This window comes from Lynx canadensis, chromosome F1 (genome assembly GCF_007474595.2).
Source record: "Lynx canadensis isolate LIC74 chromosome F1, mLynCan4.pri.v2, whole genome shotgun sequence".
Taxonomy (NCBI): domain Eukaryota; kingdom Metazoa; phylum Chordata; class Mammalia; order Carnivora; family Felidae; genus Lynx; species Lynx canadensis.
The window spans coordinates 65,008,289-65,024,483 of NC_044319.2; the positions used below are offsets into that span (position 1 = coordinate 65,008,289).

A 16,195-nucleotide genomic window follows, 5' to 3' on the forward strand; every position below is an offset into this window, starting at 1 on the left:
ATAGCGCTAGTTTTGCACAGTGACCCAGACTCAAGTAACTGATGGATTTAAAATAATCTCGGGAAGGGCATTGACAAAAATCTGGGAAATGCTTTGTAACTGTTAGTACAAATCCATATGTATTGTTGCAGGCGTTTGGTGTCCCGGGTGGGCGGATGTGACTCTCAGAAGACCAGAGACACAGGTTGCTGGTGAGTTTCACTTCCTTGTACTCTGGGACGGTGCTTGTTGATTGTAGCGTAATATTCGTTCATCACGGAGTCAACGGTGATCTGTAGAAGGGGGACCGCGATCTCTCGTAGACAATCTTGTGCTTTTTATCCTTTTGGAAATGTGTACGTGTGAACTAATGTAAGGAGGAGGGACGTAAGACTTGAGGGCTCTTTATTTGGGTCCTATCCAAAAGGCTGTCCAGAAATCTAACTTCCGTGAGGGCACGGACCCTTGCTTGGTTATCTTTGCGTTCCTGATACTAGCACAGCACTCACTTCGTGACGTACTCAGCACATTGAACTCCTGGAGAGATGGTTTTGCTTGCATTCAAAACAAAATTTTATTATTTACAGGAGACTTTAAAAAAAAAAATTGGAGACCCAACAAGACAAGTAAGTTCTCTTCCCTGGAGAAAAACTGTAAGATTGGGTCAGGGACAGGCTTTGTTTCCCTCTTTTTGTTGTCATTTATTTGAGAGAAAGAAAGAGTATTAACCCCAAAGTCCACTACGGTCTGAATTTCGAGGTTTCTGTCCATCTGTACCCTCCCTACCTTTTTGTCTCTTTCCTTCCTCACCTCCATTTCTTACACCCGAGATGAGTAGCCCTCTTCTTGCCAGTGTTTCTCGTCTCCCCATCCCACCCTGCTCCCCTTTCCTGGTGGCTCTCCTGGAGTCCACCCACATAGTGGTGCTGGGATAGAGTCGTTTCAGGTGATAGTAATTTAGAGCGGATTCATGGTCTGGAGGAGGAAGAAAACAAATATTCTAGGCTACAGGCAGGAGTAAAATCTTTTTCCAGGCAAGTGGAAGGGAGTTATAAGAACAACCTGGATGCAATTCCATGTATGTGTGCAAATATAATAAGACCTGTGGTTGTCGATGGATGGGTTCCGAACTATCCGTCAAAACCCAAGAACACAACTTGGATGTCACTACAGACTATTCCCGGCCAGCAGCTGGATGGGCCACTGTGATCTAAGGGAGAAAGAAGATGTTGGGCATCTCTGGGACGGGAGTGCAAAGCAGAACTAAAAATCTCATTCTACCAGGTCCACACCCATGTTGGGATAGTACATGGGGCACTACATGGGTCTGGTCCGTGCACCGCGAGAAAGATGTTAAAAGCGCGTGATGAAGTTTGTATGAGCAGTTGGAAGGGAAGTGATAAGAGTTATAAAAATCAAGGCTGGTTAATCACAGGCTTGTTTACAAATCCTTGAAAGCTGGGCTGAAGCCGATTAAAAAATTCTCTGTAATGTTTATTCGTTTTTGAGAGAGAGACAGAGTGCGAGCAGGGGAGGGGCAGAGAGACAGGGAGACACAGAATCGGAAGCACGCTCCAGGCTGTCATCACAGAGCCCGACGTGGGGCTCAAACTCACGGACCTCAAGATCATGACCTGAGCCGAAGTTGGACGCTTCACCGACTGAGCCACCCAGGCACCCCCAAGTTTTTATCTTACTTCCAGTCTAGTTAACCTACAGTGTTGTATCAGTCTCAGTTGTGCAGTATAGTGGTTCAACGATTCCATTCATTACCCAGTGCTCATCAATGTACCTGGAGACTTCACCCTTCATCCCCGCCACCGGTTTCTCCCACCCCCCACCCCTCCTCTGGTGACCAGCAGTGTGTTCTCGATAGTTAACAGTCTGGGATTTTTTGGTTTGTTTCTTAAATTCCACACATGAGTGAGATCATACGGTGTTTGTCTTTCTCTGACTGACTTATTTCGCTTAGCATTGCACCCTCTGGATCCAACCATGTTGTTGCAGATGGCAAGATTTCATTCTTGTTGATGCCCGAGTAATATTCCATTGTGTATGGAATGAATATACCACATCTTTACCCATTCATCTATTGATGGACACTTGAGCTGCTCACATAATGTGGCTATTCTAAATGATGCTGCAGTAAACATAGGGGTGCATAAATCTTTTCGAGGTAGTGTTTTCATATCCTTTGGGTCAACACCATCAGCAGATTTTTTTTACCATTCAGGGGGCTCGCTTGGAACTTGACTGAGGTTGATGCAATGAGGGACCTTGGTTGGGAGACCGTTGCAGTCTCTGCAGAGAATGACATTGTGCCCACAAGTTGGGTGTCGGTAGAAAGCGCAGGGAAGAGGGGACACAGAATACAGCATTTTGGGAAGGACTCTTTTCCACATGGAAAAGAATGATGCTCAGCTTTCTGAATGGAAGTAACGGATAACCATGGTGGGTTCTTTCGGGAGTAGACACGGGTTGAAAGGCAAGACTAAACCTGCCGCTGTCCAGTCTCCAGTTCTGAGCTCACATGAGATGAGCCCATTTCTATCCCTGTCTCGACTTGAAATATGCAAAATTGAAGGGAAAAATAGAATATCTGGTCCTTCTCTGATTAGGTGAATTTCATCTCTGCTCTCACACTAGGAAAACCCAGCCCCTTCTTGAAAGGATCTCCTCGGATCTGTTCCATCCTGTTTTCTGCTCAAATTCAAGGAGATAAACCATACCCCTGCAGTGCCTTATCAAACCTTTTCCATGGCCTGAGAGGTTATGTGGTGTGGGGCTTTCAGGAGGACCAGCTCGTAGAAATGCTCCCTTTTCTAGTCTTTCATGATTGCAGGGGATTTTAGGCGCTGGGCGTGGTGAAGTGACTCTGAGAAGCAGAAATCATTACAGGACTCTTCTGAGCCATTCGGCAGTGACAGTGCCTTCTGACAGGTGTTGAAAGGATATCGGCCTCAGATATGTTCTGTCTTTTACCTCGGTTACTGTCCTCACTGGATCCTTCCCAGCAAATTCAAGAGTGTTTGAGGACCAACTTCTTCCCTGACCTGGACTCGCCTCTTTGATGTCTGGGCAAATTATTTCTACTGATCTCCTCTGTACTCGGCCTCTGCCTTCCCTCTGGGATCTGACTCTGCCGCCGATCTCAGGGTCCTGGGGTGGAGCCCAGGAAGAGGTGGATAGAGGCGATGACCGCAGCTGACACTGATGACCGTCGAGGTCCAGGGCATTTGCTCAGACGATGGACACACTTTTTACCCAAGGCCTTGGGTTAGCCTGTTCTCTTGTACAGTTGGCTCATCACCCCTGTCCTTTGCCCAGAACCACACCTCCCTCACTGCCAACACCAAACTCTACTGCCGTGGTCGAGTTCCTCTTTGAAAGGAACTCGGGTGGCCGCACAGGCTGGTCTTTGCCGTCTTTCTGAGTTTGCACCTGCTGACTCTGTCCAGCAATATCATCATCATCGTGACTGTTATTCGTCTGGACCATCACCTCCATACCCCCATGTACTTCTTCCTGAGCATGCTGTCCCTCTCTGAGACCTGCTACGCTGTGGCCATCGTCTGTGCTTTCCGGCCTCCTGAGTCCCCCCCAGCCCATTTCTGTCCAGTCTCCTCAGTCCCCAACGAGCCATCTCCATCCCAGACTGTGCCACTCGGCTCTTCTTCTATCTCACCTTCAGCACCAACAACTGCTTCCTGCTCACGGCCACGGGGTATGACTGCTACGTGACCACCTGCAACCCCCTGCGGTATTCAGTCGTCATGAGTAAAGAGGCCTGTGTCCAGTTAGCAAGTGGCTCCCTGGGAACCGGCCTGGGCGTGGCCACTGTCCAGGTAACATCTGTGTTTGGCCTGCCCTTCTGTGACGCCCTTGTCATATTTCACTTCTTCTGTGACGTCAGGCCCCTGCTGAAGCTGGCCTGCGTGGACACCCCTGTCAACGAGATCATCAACTTTGTCGTCAGCGTCTGTGTCCTGATTCTGCCCACGGGCCCGGTCTTCTTCTCCTATGTCCTCATCGTCTCCACCAGCCTCAAGATCCCCTCTGCCCGGGGCCGGAAGAAGGCCTTTGCCACCTGCACCTCCCGCCTCAGAGTGGTCATCGTCCACTATGGCTGTGCCTCCGTCGCCTACCTCAAGCCCAAGTCCCGGAGTTCCCTGTGGCAGGACAGACTCATCTCTGTGACCTACACCGTCCTCACTCCCCTGCTGAGCCCTGTCGTGTACAGCCTGAGGAACAAGGAGGTCAAGGATGCCCTGCGCAGAGCCGTGGGGCAGAAGCCCCTTTCCTCTTAACAAGGACAGATTATTGGAAGGCTTTTAACTGATTTTGTTTAACGTGTATCAATTTTAATGCTGTTTCAAAAATGCCTTTAAATATGGGATCAAGAAGGATGCGGGGATGGCTCGGTCGGTTAAGAGTCTGACTTCAGCTCAGGTCATGATCTCATGGCTCGCGGGTTCGAGCCCCGCTTTGGGCTCTGTGCTGACAGCTCGGAGACTGGAGCCTGCTTCAGATTCTGTATCTGCCACTCTCTCTGACCCTCCCATACTTGCACTCTTGTGCTCTGTCTCTCTCTTGTTCAAAAATAAATAAACATTAAAAAAATTTTTTTTTTTTTTAATTTTCCAGTAAGCTCCTAAACCTGCAGAGGTTTATCTTGAGAAGTTTCTTCTTAGATGCTCCCAACTTAAAACCGGACTTAAAGCCAGCATTGCTGTCTGAGCATCACAGAAGGTGAACACGTGCGCTCTGGTGCAAGGCAGGGTCCTTTCTCCCTCATCCTTCTGTGCACTCTGGCCTTCTATGCCAAGGACTGAGCATACCCTGACTTCCAGACGCAGCTCCTGCAACGCCCAGAATCACCCCACGGGGTGACCCTGCATGGGCAAAATATCACTTGTGAGAGTGTCACGGGGTCTGCTGGTTATGAAGGGTGGGGCAAGGCAGTGGAAATGAACAAGTTCTCCAAGTCAAGTTAACCTGTCTGACTTTGCACAAAACACTAGCTAGCACGTGAAGTCGGCCTGGAGATCAAAGACACCTTTGCCTTCATGTCCAGATTTCTAAACATAATAGCACCAGTGCCTTGCTATGAGGATAGTCAAAATTATTTTCAAAATGTTTGGCTTAGTCATCCTGCTTAAATCCAGATAAGAAGCCATTAGGTAGAGGTCTGACGGCCGGGGTCTCACTCTCTTCTGTCACTTGTACTCAGTGGATGCTGTGCTAGCCTACCTGGATTGCTTACCTTTGGGCCCCACACATCTGTTCCCCCAGCTGCTGGGAGGCTCTGAGGCAATAGAGGTCAGTTGAGTGGCTCTTCGGAAATTGCTCTTGGTGAAGAGCTACTTTCTCCAGAGTCTCACACCTTCTGCCAGGGCAGACCGGCCGCAAAGACTTGCCTACTTCCGGCTGTAAAGACTGGCCCCCGTCCCTCCAACTAAGATGATTAAAAAGGGCCCTCCCGGCTCCAAGGCTCTCATCTGTGAGCCGGTTTGACATACATCACATTTCAGCCACTCCCCCTGCCAGGGTCCGCTGCCTTCACTCTCACACGGGTGCTGATGCCGAGGGCACTCTCTGGGAAACCTGTTACATTTCAATCAGTTTCAGAGTCTGTTTTCTTTTTCTTTCTTCCTTTTTTTTTTTTTTTTAATGTTTATTTATTTTTGAGAGCGAGAGAGTATGAGCAGGGGAGGGACAGAGAGAGAGGGAGACAACAGGATCCGAAGCAGGCTTCATGCTCTGAGCTGTCAGTACAGAGCCTGATGCGGGGCTGGAAGCTGGAACTCCTGAACTGCAAGGCCATGACCTGAGCCGAGGCTGGACGCTCATCCGACTGAACCATCCGGTTGTGCCCATCAGAATCTGTTTTCCGAGGATCCTAATCTGCAACAGTTTAGCATCCCATTTCTAGAACAGTCCTTGGCAAGCAGAGAGCCCAGATTTTTAGCCTTGATATATTCTAGTGAAGGCAGGAGGCCAATGGCTTCTATATTTTAATTAAAAAATAATTTCACCCTATTAATTGAACTATTACTTACTTGTGGCTCAATTTGGTTGGAAACTGGTGAAAAAAATTTAAATGTGAACTTTTCTCAGAATCCACAGGAAGTTATTCCTTTATCCTCAGCAATTTTCAGTTGCATGGCAGCCTTGAATCCCCCTTCAATTACCTTGCAGTGAGATTGCTGACCACTCTCGGTGATATTTTTAAAATTTCAAATACAGGAAAGGCTAAACGTGAGGATATATCATTCCAGTGTTCAGGAAGGGAAAGAGTGTGGATGCTCTAAGTGATATGGACAAGTCAACTTGCCCTTGATTCTGGGCACATTTTTAGGTAGAAGTTTTGGGACGGGGATGCCATGGAGATTGATGAAGCAGCAAATGGGATTTGGACTTGGTAAGTAACTGCCCAGAGCAGGGCCGACAGCTTAACATAGGAAGACAGCACTGCTCTCTGAGGTTATCTAGGGACCCAGGCTGGCAGGTGCCTCTGGCCTTCTCAACATAAAGCTCCCATCTCTGGGTTCAAGGAGATGATCCTGTTGTCCTACTCCCCATTTCGTGAGAAGAGAGAAGGAGCAGGCTCTGTCTTCAAGCACTTGGTTCCCCAGCATACTGATGAGGTGGGTCTTTTGTCTGAGTTTCCATGCTTGAGGTGACCAAGGGAATATGTCTTTCATTGGCCACCAGTAGGGAGTTAACTGACTTGATTTTCAAAAAACCAATCTCTATTGAGGATTCATGATCTGTGGCAGCCGATTTGGAATAGCAACTATGGGAGAGAAAATTTGCTCTATGAACTGGCTTCGAACAATTTGGTAAGAGACTGGAAGTAGCAGAGGAGGCCCTAAGAGTGAAGGGGGGTGGATTATTTCCATTTTAATCACCTGTAAGATATACATGCTCCCTCTCTGGCATAGACAAAGTATTTTATGTATATGGAAATAAAAACATCCTTTTATTTTTTATTTTTTTAATGTTTTTATCTAGTTTTGAGAGAGATTGCATGAGCTGGGGAGGGGGCGGGGGGGGGGGCAGAGAGAGAGAGGGAGACACAGAATCCGAAGCAGGCTCCAGGCTCCGAGCTGTCAGCACAGAGCTCAGCGCAGGGCTCAAACTCATGAACTGTGAGATCATGACCTGGGCTGATGTTGGACACTTAACCGACCGAGCCAACTAGATGCCCCGAAAACATTCTTTTAAATGCCATATTTTGGAGCTCCACTAAATATTTAAGCCCTAACTCTGTTCCACATTTCTTACGGAACAAGAGATGTATGAAGAAGAAGGAAATAGGAAGAAATGAATGGTAGACATGAGTCTCAGACAAACCTGAAATTCACATCCATGGAAGAGTACGGTGAAGACCATGTGTGGAGGATGAAGGAAACATTCACACTAAGAGCTTCTTGGGGATGCATTCTGAGCCTTTGAGCCTGTGTAGTCACCACATGGGAAATAGGCTTCCGAGTAACGGAGGACAGAACGTCTGGGCTCGAGGGAGCTTAGAAGCCACCTAGTCCAAATCCCCTCTTTTTACAAAGAAGGAATGGAATCTTAGAGATGGGCAGGCGGCTTGCTCTAGTCACACAGCTAGTTCATGGCAGCTTGAACGTCCAGGTATGTGCTCTAAGCAGAGCTCTTGCAAGCTTGGGTGGGGATAAAAGGGGAGGTGAAGGTGAATTGTGATCCTCCAGAATCTAGAAAACGCCTCAGAAGTTGTGTCTCAGGCTGATCAAGCCTGGACTTTCTATCCATGTGAAATATCCCTCAGCTCTTAACTCTGGGTCACTTGGCCTCAGATCCTCAGAGGAGTAAGTCACTTGCTCTTCCGTCTGATGTGTACGAAGCTGTGTGTAGGACACTGTGACGGAAGAAGTTGTTTGTGACGGTGGTGGCAAGACCATGGTCTCAAGGCTGTAGCCGAAAATGGATCTTCTGTCTTTCCTTAAAGGCAAGGGAAGTGCCTAGGACAATACCAAGGGTCCTCCCGTGGGGGATTTTCCTGTTTTTCCTCTTTCTGTTGCAAGAAACTCATAAGGCCTGTTGACATGAAGCCAAGTGATTAGGCTGTTCAGTGGGAATCTGGTCGTTTCTTACGTGTCTGAAATGATTTGGGGGAGAAAAGTAGAAGTGGTATTAAGGAGGTTCATCCCAGATACCTATATTTAGAAAAAGAAAAAAAAACAAAAAACACCAATAGTTCTCTCTGCTTCACGGTCCAAAAACATATTTTGGAGAAAATGGGACTTGTCAATCTCATGGGTGTTTGTGAACCATCCCCCACCCCCACCAGATTCACTTCCTCCTGATGTTAGTAATTGTTCTAAAATATAGTGAAGTTAACAGGTGCTCTGATCTCTCGTTGATTGTTGTGAGCTCACGGTCAGTACTGCTAATATACATTGCCTCTCTTCCCTAACGCCTCCTCCTGGCACCCAGGATAAGTGTGTCCGAGGCAAAGGTAGTGTGGGGGCGGGAGAGCGAATGTTGGGTCTCTGCCTGAGGTCTTTCTCAGTCCTGGGCTGTTTTTCAGAGCTGAGAGTTCCGGTGATTCGTATTTGCTGGAATTTCTCCAAGTTCAGGTGCTATAAGAGGGTTTTCACAACTTTGGGAGATAGCAGAGAGAGAAGCAATCACAGGGAAATCTTAGACTGAGCCTCATCCCCAGGGTCCTAAGGCTCAGGATTGCCCCAGCTTCAGGGCAGTCCAAGAGCTAGAAGCTCAAAAAGGGTAAGTCGAAGTGGGAGCAGAAAAGTGAGTGATCTCACCGGCATGCTCCCAGGTCCTCACAGGCCTGGTCCAGATTTACGATAGTCGGGAGAAAGCCTTCCTAATCTGGGACTTTATGGTTCTTGCCTCTAGACACAAAAAAAGAAACTAGCAAGCCTCAGATACTTAGATGCACCATGTTACCTGGTTTCATACCCCTTTTATTCAAGTTGGACTTCTCTCTTACAGACGCTAATAAATGAATATATTCATTCTTGCGTTTGTTTAAGTGATGTTTATTGAGCCCTTGCTGTTACATGCCATGTAACCAGTTTCAGCTGGTTTAACGAAGCAGGTCTGTAAAGCCTTGCGTCCAGACGCTCCTGTGTGCGTTGCGAGCTGTGTTTGACCACGGAGAAGCAATCGCTGATGCCAGAAAGAGGTTGCCGTTGCAAATGTTTCCCAAGCAGCAACATCAGTTCTTTTTGGGGTCTGGCTTGGGACGTGGGTCCATAAGGTTCCTGCTCCTCCTGGTCGTCTTAGTCTTCAAGAGCAGGGTCAGCTGCTGCTGGGTCGAGATAAACAGCCCCGTGTCCGCAGCAAACAGAAGCACCACCAACGACGGGATCACAAATTGTAGCCAGTAGTATTTGCTTTGGTGCTCCGGAGGGAAATCTGGATGCAACAGGAAACATAGGTCATATGAGGAATCGAAAAATGGGGCTCAGGGCTTCATCCTCCCTGAGAGAGGAACCGGGAACGGTCCTCTGTCTTCCAGCGCTAGCATGATATGCTGGCTGGCACCCGAGGGCAACACTCATGGACTTGGGTTCCTCTGCCTGTGCTTCCTAGAGCCCCAGGACTCCTGAGACCTTCCCTCAAGCCCCAGCCTGTAGCTCCTCTAGCCAGTGTGCCCAGTGGGGAAGGTCATAGGAAAGGCGATCTCTTTATTGGGGCTCACAGGTGCAGTGGCCCACGTCTGACTTGAGGGTGGAATGGAGATGGCGAGGCTGGGGAGGGTGGAGGTTCACCAGTGCCTCATTTCTGAATCGTTCATCATTTACCGCGTGCCCGTTGGGGGAAATGAGGACACTGGGCCAGAGCCTCTTTAAGCTGCCTTCCAGTTTCCCTCTCTTGTTATTCTGGTTACAAGATACTGATTTTTGTGATGATCCTAGAGTTATAGAGCTCCAGAATATTACAGCCAGAAATCCCGTAGAGATCACCTAGACCCGTGGCTCTCAGCACTGGCTGCACAAGACCGTTACCTGAAAGGGCTTTTAAAAATACTGATGCTCAGTCCTCCAAACCAATTAAATCAGAATCTCAAGAGATGAGATGCAAACGTTGGTATTTTTAAAGTTCCTCAAGGGACATCTAGACCAAGCCCTTTATTTTACAGATAAGGATACCAGAAGGCCAATGACAATTAAATAGCACTTAGGTCTCAGGCTGGTCAACAGAATATTGACATTAAAGCTCAATTCTGGCTTCTGGTCCCATGCTTTTTTAGGCATTAGTATGAGCCACGTCTGCCGAGCAAAAGGTCTAATTTCCTCCTTGCAGGGCAGGTAGTCCAAAGGCTCCCTCTCTTTTTAGAGTTCGGAAAGAGCATCTTCATATTTGGCCCTAGAGGCAGTGCACCTGCCGGGGTCTCCTCATGAGGCTCTGTCTCCTCACCACCCAGTCACACAGCCCACTGGTGTGTGGGTCTCTGTCCCCAGCCCTCCTCCCCAAGCGTGGCGTCTTCAAGCTCTACACCACCTGCATTCCTCCAACACTGAGCCTCCCTTTCAATTTGGTAACTAGAAGTGTTCTCCCCGGAGCCACAGAGGACCCTGGGATTGAACCACTGATCATGATCCGTTATGCTTGGGTGGTGCTTATTAACAGGCTAGACATCCGTTTCACAAATATCCCCTCATTTAGTCTTCATGCAAATTCCACCAGAGACTGAGAGATGTGCTGCCCACCCCGGGCCTCCTCCCTGCAGGCCTGTGGGCTAGACAAGGTGCCCCGGCTGTCCCGTTCTGCATGCTGCAGCCACTTCAGGCTCGGGTGTCCTCCCTCTCCCTTCCCCTGCCGTGGGCTCCCCTCCTTCTTTACCATCTCACCTTTTCTCACAACGATGTTGAGGAAGTTAGAGGTGTGATTTTTCTTCGAAATCCAGCCCGTGCAGTAGTAGGTGCCGCTGTCTGCTTCTGTGGCATTGTGAATGGTGATGTTGTAGTTGTCGTACCAGAACTGGAGGAACTTGCCATTCCTGTAGTAGGTCACTCTTTTGACATTCAAATTCCTCCAACTGTGGCACCTGATGAGGAAGGACTCACCCTCCAGCACCACCTCAGTAGAGGCCTGAAGGAGCAGCCACTCTGAAGAACGGTCGTTAACGTTATTTAACGGCAAATGGATGGATAGACACAGAGAGACAGAAAAAATAGGAGCGGTCATGCAGAGTCTGCGTCAGGAACCACGTTTTATCATTAACCCGTTTCTTGGCTCATAAGGGCAAGAAAAAGGAAAAACAAAATCACGCTTTGAGTCTGTCCTCTATACTGATGAATCCTCTCGCCTCCTGAAAAGGGAGTCTGGGGCCATGAAACCACTCGGACATCTCTGCTGAGCCTGTCCACGGAAGGCTCGAATGCCAGTATTCCCTACAGCTCTGTAGACGCCAGTTCTGGTCACTACGGGGTAATAAGACTATTCTGTCCAGGGAGTCCTCGCCTAGGGGCAGGTCTCTTTCATCCTCCCGTCTCTTAGGGGCTCCCTAGTTCTACCGTCAATCATAGTTGGCTCTGAAAGTTCCCCAGCACATGCATGCCAATATTAATTATGTGTGTAGTTACTCACTTAATATCCTCTTCCTCATTTGGCTCCATACTGCAGGAGGCCAGAGACCATGTCTGATCCTTACATTATATCCCCAGTGCCTAACACAACTACTTCAGAATTGATAGGTACTCAACGAATACTTGTTAACGAGGAGTCTGTAAAGTATAAGAGTTGGGTCGTATGGCTAATGTCACCGTGAGAATTGAAAGGCATTCACTGAGAGAGAATTTGGAACAAAGATCTGGCTAGGCTGTGCCGGGCACAGTTTATTTAGTAGTGATCCTTAAGGATTTTCTAGAATCCACTCCAAGGAAATAAAGAAGCTATCCCCTGCTGCTTTCGTTGGTGTCTGGAATATGCATAGGGATGTCACGACACCTCTTTTCACTCAAGAGAAAGACATAAAGTAGGCTTATCCTTTAAAATATGTTTGCATTAAAAAATGTAAAGCCAAATATATCCATGACCTAGCCATTTAAATGAAGTCATTCTTTGGTTCATCCAGCATTTACTAACTAGCCCGCATGTGCCTGAGCGTGCTGTCCTAGTGGTTGGCAATAGCAGTCGTGAAATTAGGGCAAACATAACATTTGTTCTTTAGTAAAAGTGGAAGTCGTGAGAGATCTACGTGGATGTCTTTCAAAACTAAGAGAGCAAGCTGATATCCAGGTCGTGGCTCGTGGAAACAGTTGACCAAATTTGACCTTTTGATCCCATTTCAGATGTTCAGCTCCTTGCAGTGTTCACATATCCGACATGCCGTGTGAGCATATCATATACATCTACCCCAAGCAGGAAAAGAGGGGTGAGGTAGACTGGAAGGATCCCACTGGGAGATGGGAGATGGCCAGGACCCCGAAAGGAGGTGGGGCCACGCGGGAGTAGTAGTGGAAGGAGACAGGCAGGTCTTGAGACAGAGACCCTGAGTCCCACCCCAGTGCACCAAGCCCCAGAATAACTTGATCTCTCCCCATCTCCAGACGGGCCATTCCTCACATGGGGGACTCTATCTTTCCATAGTCCTGGAACTTACCACTGAAGACTTTTAAGGACACAGGTTTACTCAGGATGGATCCTTTGTTCTGACACCTGTATTCCCCACTATCGCGGGTTTGGGCTTTCACGATGTCCAAAGTTAAAGTTGTCACTCCCAACCTGGTCTTGTTGTGGAACCACACAGTAGAGTCGAGTTCAAGAGAATTGTTCTCTTTACATGTAAGAGTCACACTGTCTTCTTTCAATATGGTATTCCATGGTGGATTCAAGGACACTGTAGGTTCCCGGGTGTCTTTGAGAAGATCAAATTGTGGGAAGAGATATAGAGGGAATGAAAAGGGCTCCAAAGTACAGATATGGCAATAGTCAGACAGTTAGTGGTCAGTCTACCCTTGTACGGCCACTAATAAGAAACAGGAAGGAGGAAACAGTGTTGTGGCCCCAGGGAGTCCCAAACTAGGGGAAAGACGGGACACGAGTGCAACATAGGGTAACCACTTCAGTCCTCCTGATTTCCATGCCAGTATCTGTCAGCGAGGACTACAGCCTCTGGTCAGGCAGAGACGATGTCTATCCTGTTCAGCCCTAGCTCAGCACAATGGCTGCTACAGACGACATGTTCATTAAATATTTGCTGAGTGGATGAACGTGTGAATAATGGATGAATAAATGTGTTAGACTAGCTGAAACAGTCTCTCCCAGTTCTAAATTTTTATGACTATTTAACTGTGAGTGGATATGGAGTGAAAAATCCACATCAATTCTGGAAGGAAGTGAGAAGCACCGAGAGAATCGGTCTTAATAGGTTTTCTGGAACAAAGAGATGTGGTACAAATTTGACCAAAGCCTGGGAAGTGGCCAGTGGCGATGAGGTACAGAAACAGAACTGGACTTGGACCCCAGGGGATTCTGTTAGAAGCTGGCCCTTGGTCAGCTGCGCGACCCCCAGCAAGCACTTAATTAGGCAAAGCCCTCAGTTATAAAATGGCGGCAATACTAACCGTGATGATGATGCAAGCATTGAATGAGGTTGTGTGGCAGTGCCTGGGCAGGGGTGGGGCAGGCCGGGCAGGGGTGGGGCATTTAGATGTTCCGCTGACATGGTTGTTGGCATAGAAAGAGGTGGGGTGCCTCGAGACAATGAGGTGGTATGTGAGCAGGTGTTGAACGGGGGAAAGAAGGCAGGCGGGAGGGAGTGGGGCTCAGGTTGGTCAGGGAGGGACAGATGCCTAATCATTAGAAAGCAGAGGTGGTGGGGTGATGGGAAACGGTGTAGGGGGGAGTGTGCCCAGCCACGGTGAGACTGACGGAGCAAGGACTCACTCACCTGCTGACATGCCATCTGGATCTGCAAAAGTTCAAAGAGGATAAGTTAGTGTCTCTGCCCAGTCTTCTGGGACTCCCGAGGATGGGGATCTGGGGGTGGTGATGAGGTCTACATCCTTGGAGTTTGTTTGTTTGTTTATTTAGAGAGAGAGAGAGAGAGAGAGAGAGAATAAGCAGGCTCCATGCTGTCAGCGTAGAGCCCAACGCAGGGCTCGATCCCATGAACCGTGAGCTCATGACCTGAGCAGAAATCACGAGTTGGACACTTAACCGACTGAGCCACCTAGGCGCCCCCAACATCCATGGAGTTTTAAGGGGTCAGCCATCTTCTCAGGACTCTGACCCAGGGAGAGAAAGAACTTCTCTCCTTCCTCTGCCCTCCCTCCCTTGCCCTCTGGGAGATGCCACGATGACTGAAACAACAGGCTTCTGGCCGGCTCCCCCTTCGGTCCTGCTCAGCCCACTTTGCTCTGCTCCCAGCTTGTGTCCGCCACAGAGTCCCCAGGAGATGCCCTGCGGTTTGCACAGAGCCCAGAAAGGTTCACCACGAAAACTGCCAACGTTCCTACCCCGGCCGCTACCCAGACCCACGTCGGCCCCTCCAGGAGGGGCCACCGAGCCTCTACTTACACAGGAGGAGCAGCAGTGCTGTCCACAGCAGAGCGGGGCCTCCCAGGAAAACCGGCATCGCCTCCCTGGCTCCCAAATGCCGACTCGACGGGAGAGACCTGATGCCTTAAAATAGACTCGAAGCCAGAAAGGAGAAGGAAATGTTTTCTGTATCGTATCTGGTTAACTCATCAGCTGCGCCTGGGTTTGCTTTCTTCTCTGGAGATAATATTCAGAGTAGCACCTAATTGGGCAATTTCATATTTGCCTCCTAGCACACTCCCTTACCGGGGCCAGAAATTGCTGACATTCGGTCGTGGTTCTCTGGAGCCACCATCACTCTTGTTACCTAATTTCCTGCTGGTCCACGAGCCCGCCAGTCTCCCGTTTTCATCCGATTCCCTGAGGATCCACTCTCTGAGCAGCCAAACTGGGGCTGTTTTCAGAGACGCCTCTTCTACTGGGTTTTGATGGGGCTCACAACACAGGATGACAGATGTGAGACCATAGCTTCCAGGGTCTGTTCTAGAATTTATTTTCTTTTCCAGCATGTATCCATTTTTATGTTTCTAATCTTCCAGCATGACCACCCTTTCCCCTTTCAGCCCATACCAGCTCTCTTCCCCCCGGGACCCCTTCGACCAATTACTCTGTGTTTTAGCTCTAGGCCAGAGATGCTCGCCTTCTCGCAGGATTTGGTATTGTTGATGAATGCTGGAGATGATAGCTCCACAAATGTCTGTTGTCTTTAACATTCACAGGGTGAATTTTATTTTATTTTACTTTATTTTATTTTATTCTACTTTATTTTATTTTATTCTATTTTACTCTATTTTATTCTATTTATTTTATTTTATTTTGTTTTATTTATTTTATTCTATTTTACTCTATTTTATTCTATTTATTTTATTTTATTTTATTATTTTATTCTATTTTACTCTATTTTATTCTATTTATTTTATTATTTTATTTTATTCTATTTTACTCTATTTATTTATTTATTTATTATTTTGTTTTATTATTTATTCTATTTTACTCTATTATTCTATTTATTTATTTTTATTTATTTATTCTATTTTACTCTATTTATTCTATTTATTTTATTATTTATTTTATTCTATTTTACTCTATTTATTCTATTTATTTTTTTTATTTGTTTATATTTATTCTATTTTACTATATTTATTTATTATTTATTTATATTTATTCTATTTTACTCTATTTATTCTATTATTTATTATTTTTTTATTCTTTTTACTATTTTCTATTTATTTTATTTTGTTTATTTATTATTCTATTTACTCTATTTTATTCTATTTATTTATTTATTTATTATTTATCTATTTTACTCTATTTTATTCTATTTATTATTATTTATTATTTTATCTATTTTATTCTATATTTTTATTCTATTTTACTCTATTTTATTCTATTTTATTTTATTTTGTTTATTATTTATTTACTCTATTTTATTCTATTTATTTTATTATTTTATTTTATTCTATTTTACTCTATTTATTCTATTTATTTTATTCTATTTTACTCTATTTTATTCTATTTATTTTATTTTATTTTGTTTTATTTTATTCTATTTTACTCTATTTTATTCTATTTATTTTATTTTATTTTGTTTTATTTTATTATTTTATTTTATTCTATTTTACTCTATTTTATTCTATTTATTTTATTTTATTTTATTATTTTATTCTATTTT

General features: G+C 46.3%; 2 protein-coding genes across 2 annotated transcripts; one reads left to right on the forward strand and one right to left on the reverse strand.

Moving 5' to 3' along the window:
- On the forward strand, positions 1 to 4,445 carry LOC115504870 (olfactory receptor 10J3-like). Its single transcript, XM_032591814.1, is given in 3 exon segments — positions 1 to 191; positions 3,671 to 4,212; positions 4,215 to 4,445. Coding segments are annotated over 3 exon segments (720 nt in total). The 5' UTR covers positions 1 to 117; the 3' UTR covers positions 4,319 to 4,445.
- Positions 4,446 to 8,990: 4,545 nt separating this feature from the next.
- Positions 8,991 to 14,654, reverse strand: FCER1A (Fc fragment of IgE receptor Ia). The gene is made up of 5 exons (XM_030302633.1): positions 14,503 to 14,654; positions 13,874 to 13,894; positions 12,584 to 12,838; positions 10,830 to 11,087; positions 8,991 to 9,390 (listed from the first exon to the last, which is right to left on the reverse strand). The coding sequence occupies exons 1-5, from the start codon at positions 14,558 to 14,560 to the stop codon at positions 9,191 to 9,193; spliced, it is 792 nt and encodes a 263-aa protein (XP_030158493.1). The 5' UTR covers positions 14,561 to 14,654; the 3' UTR covers positions 8,991 to 9,190.
- Positions 14,655 to 16,195: the final 1,541 nt, after the last annotated feature.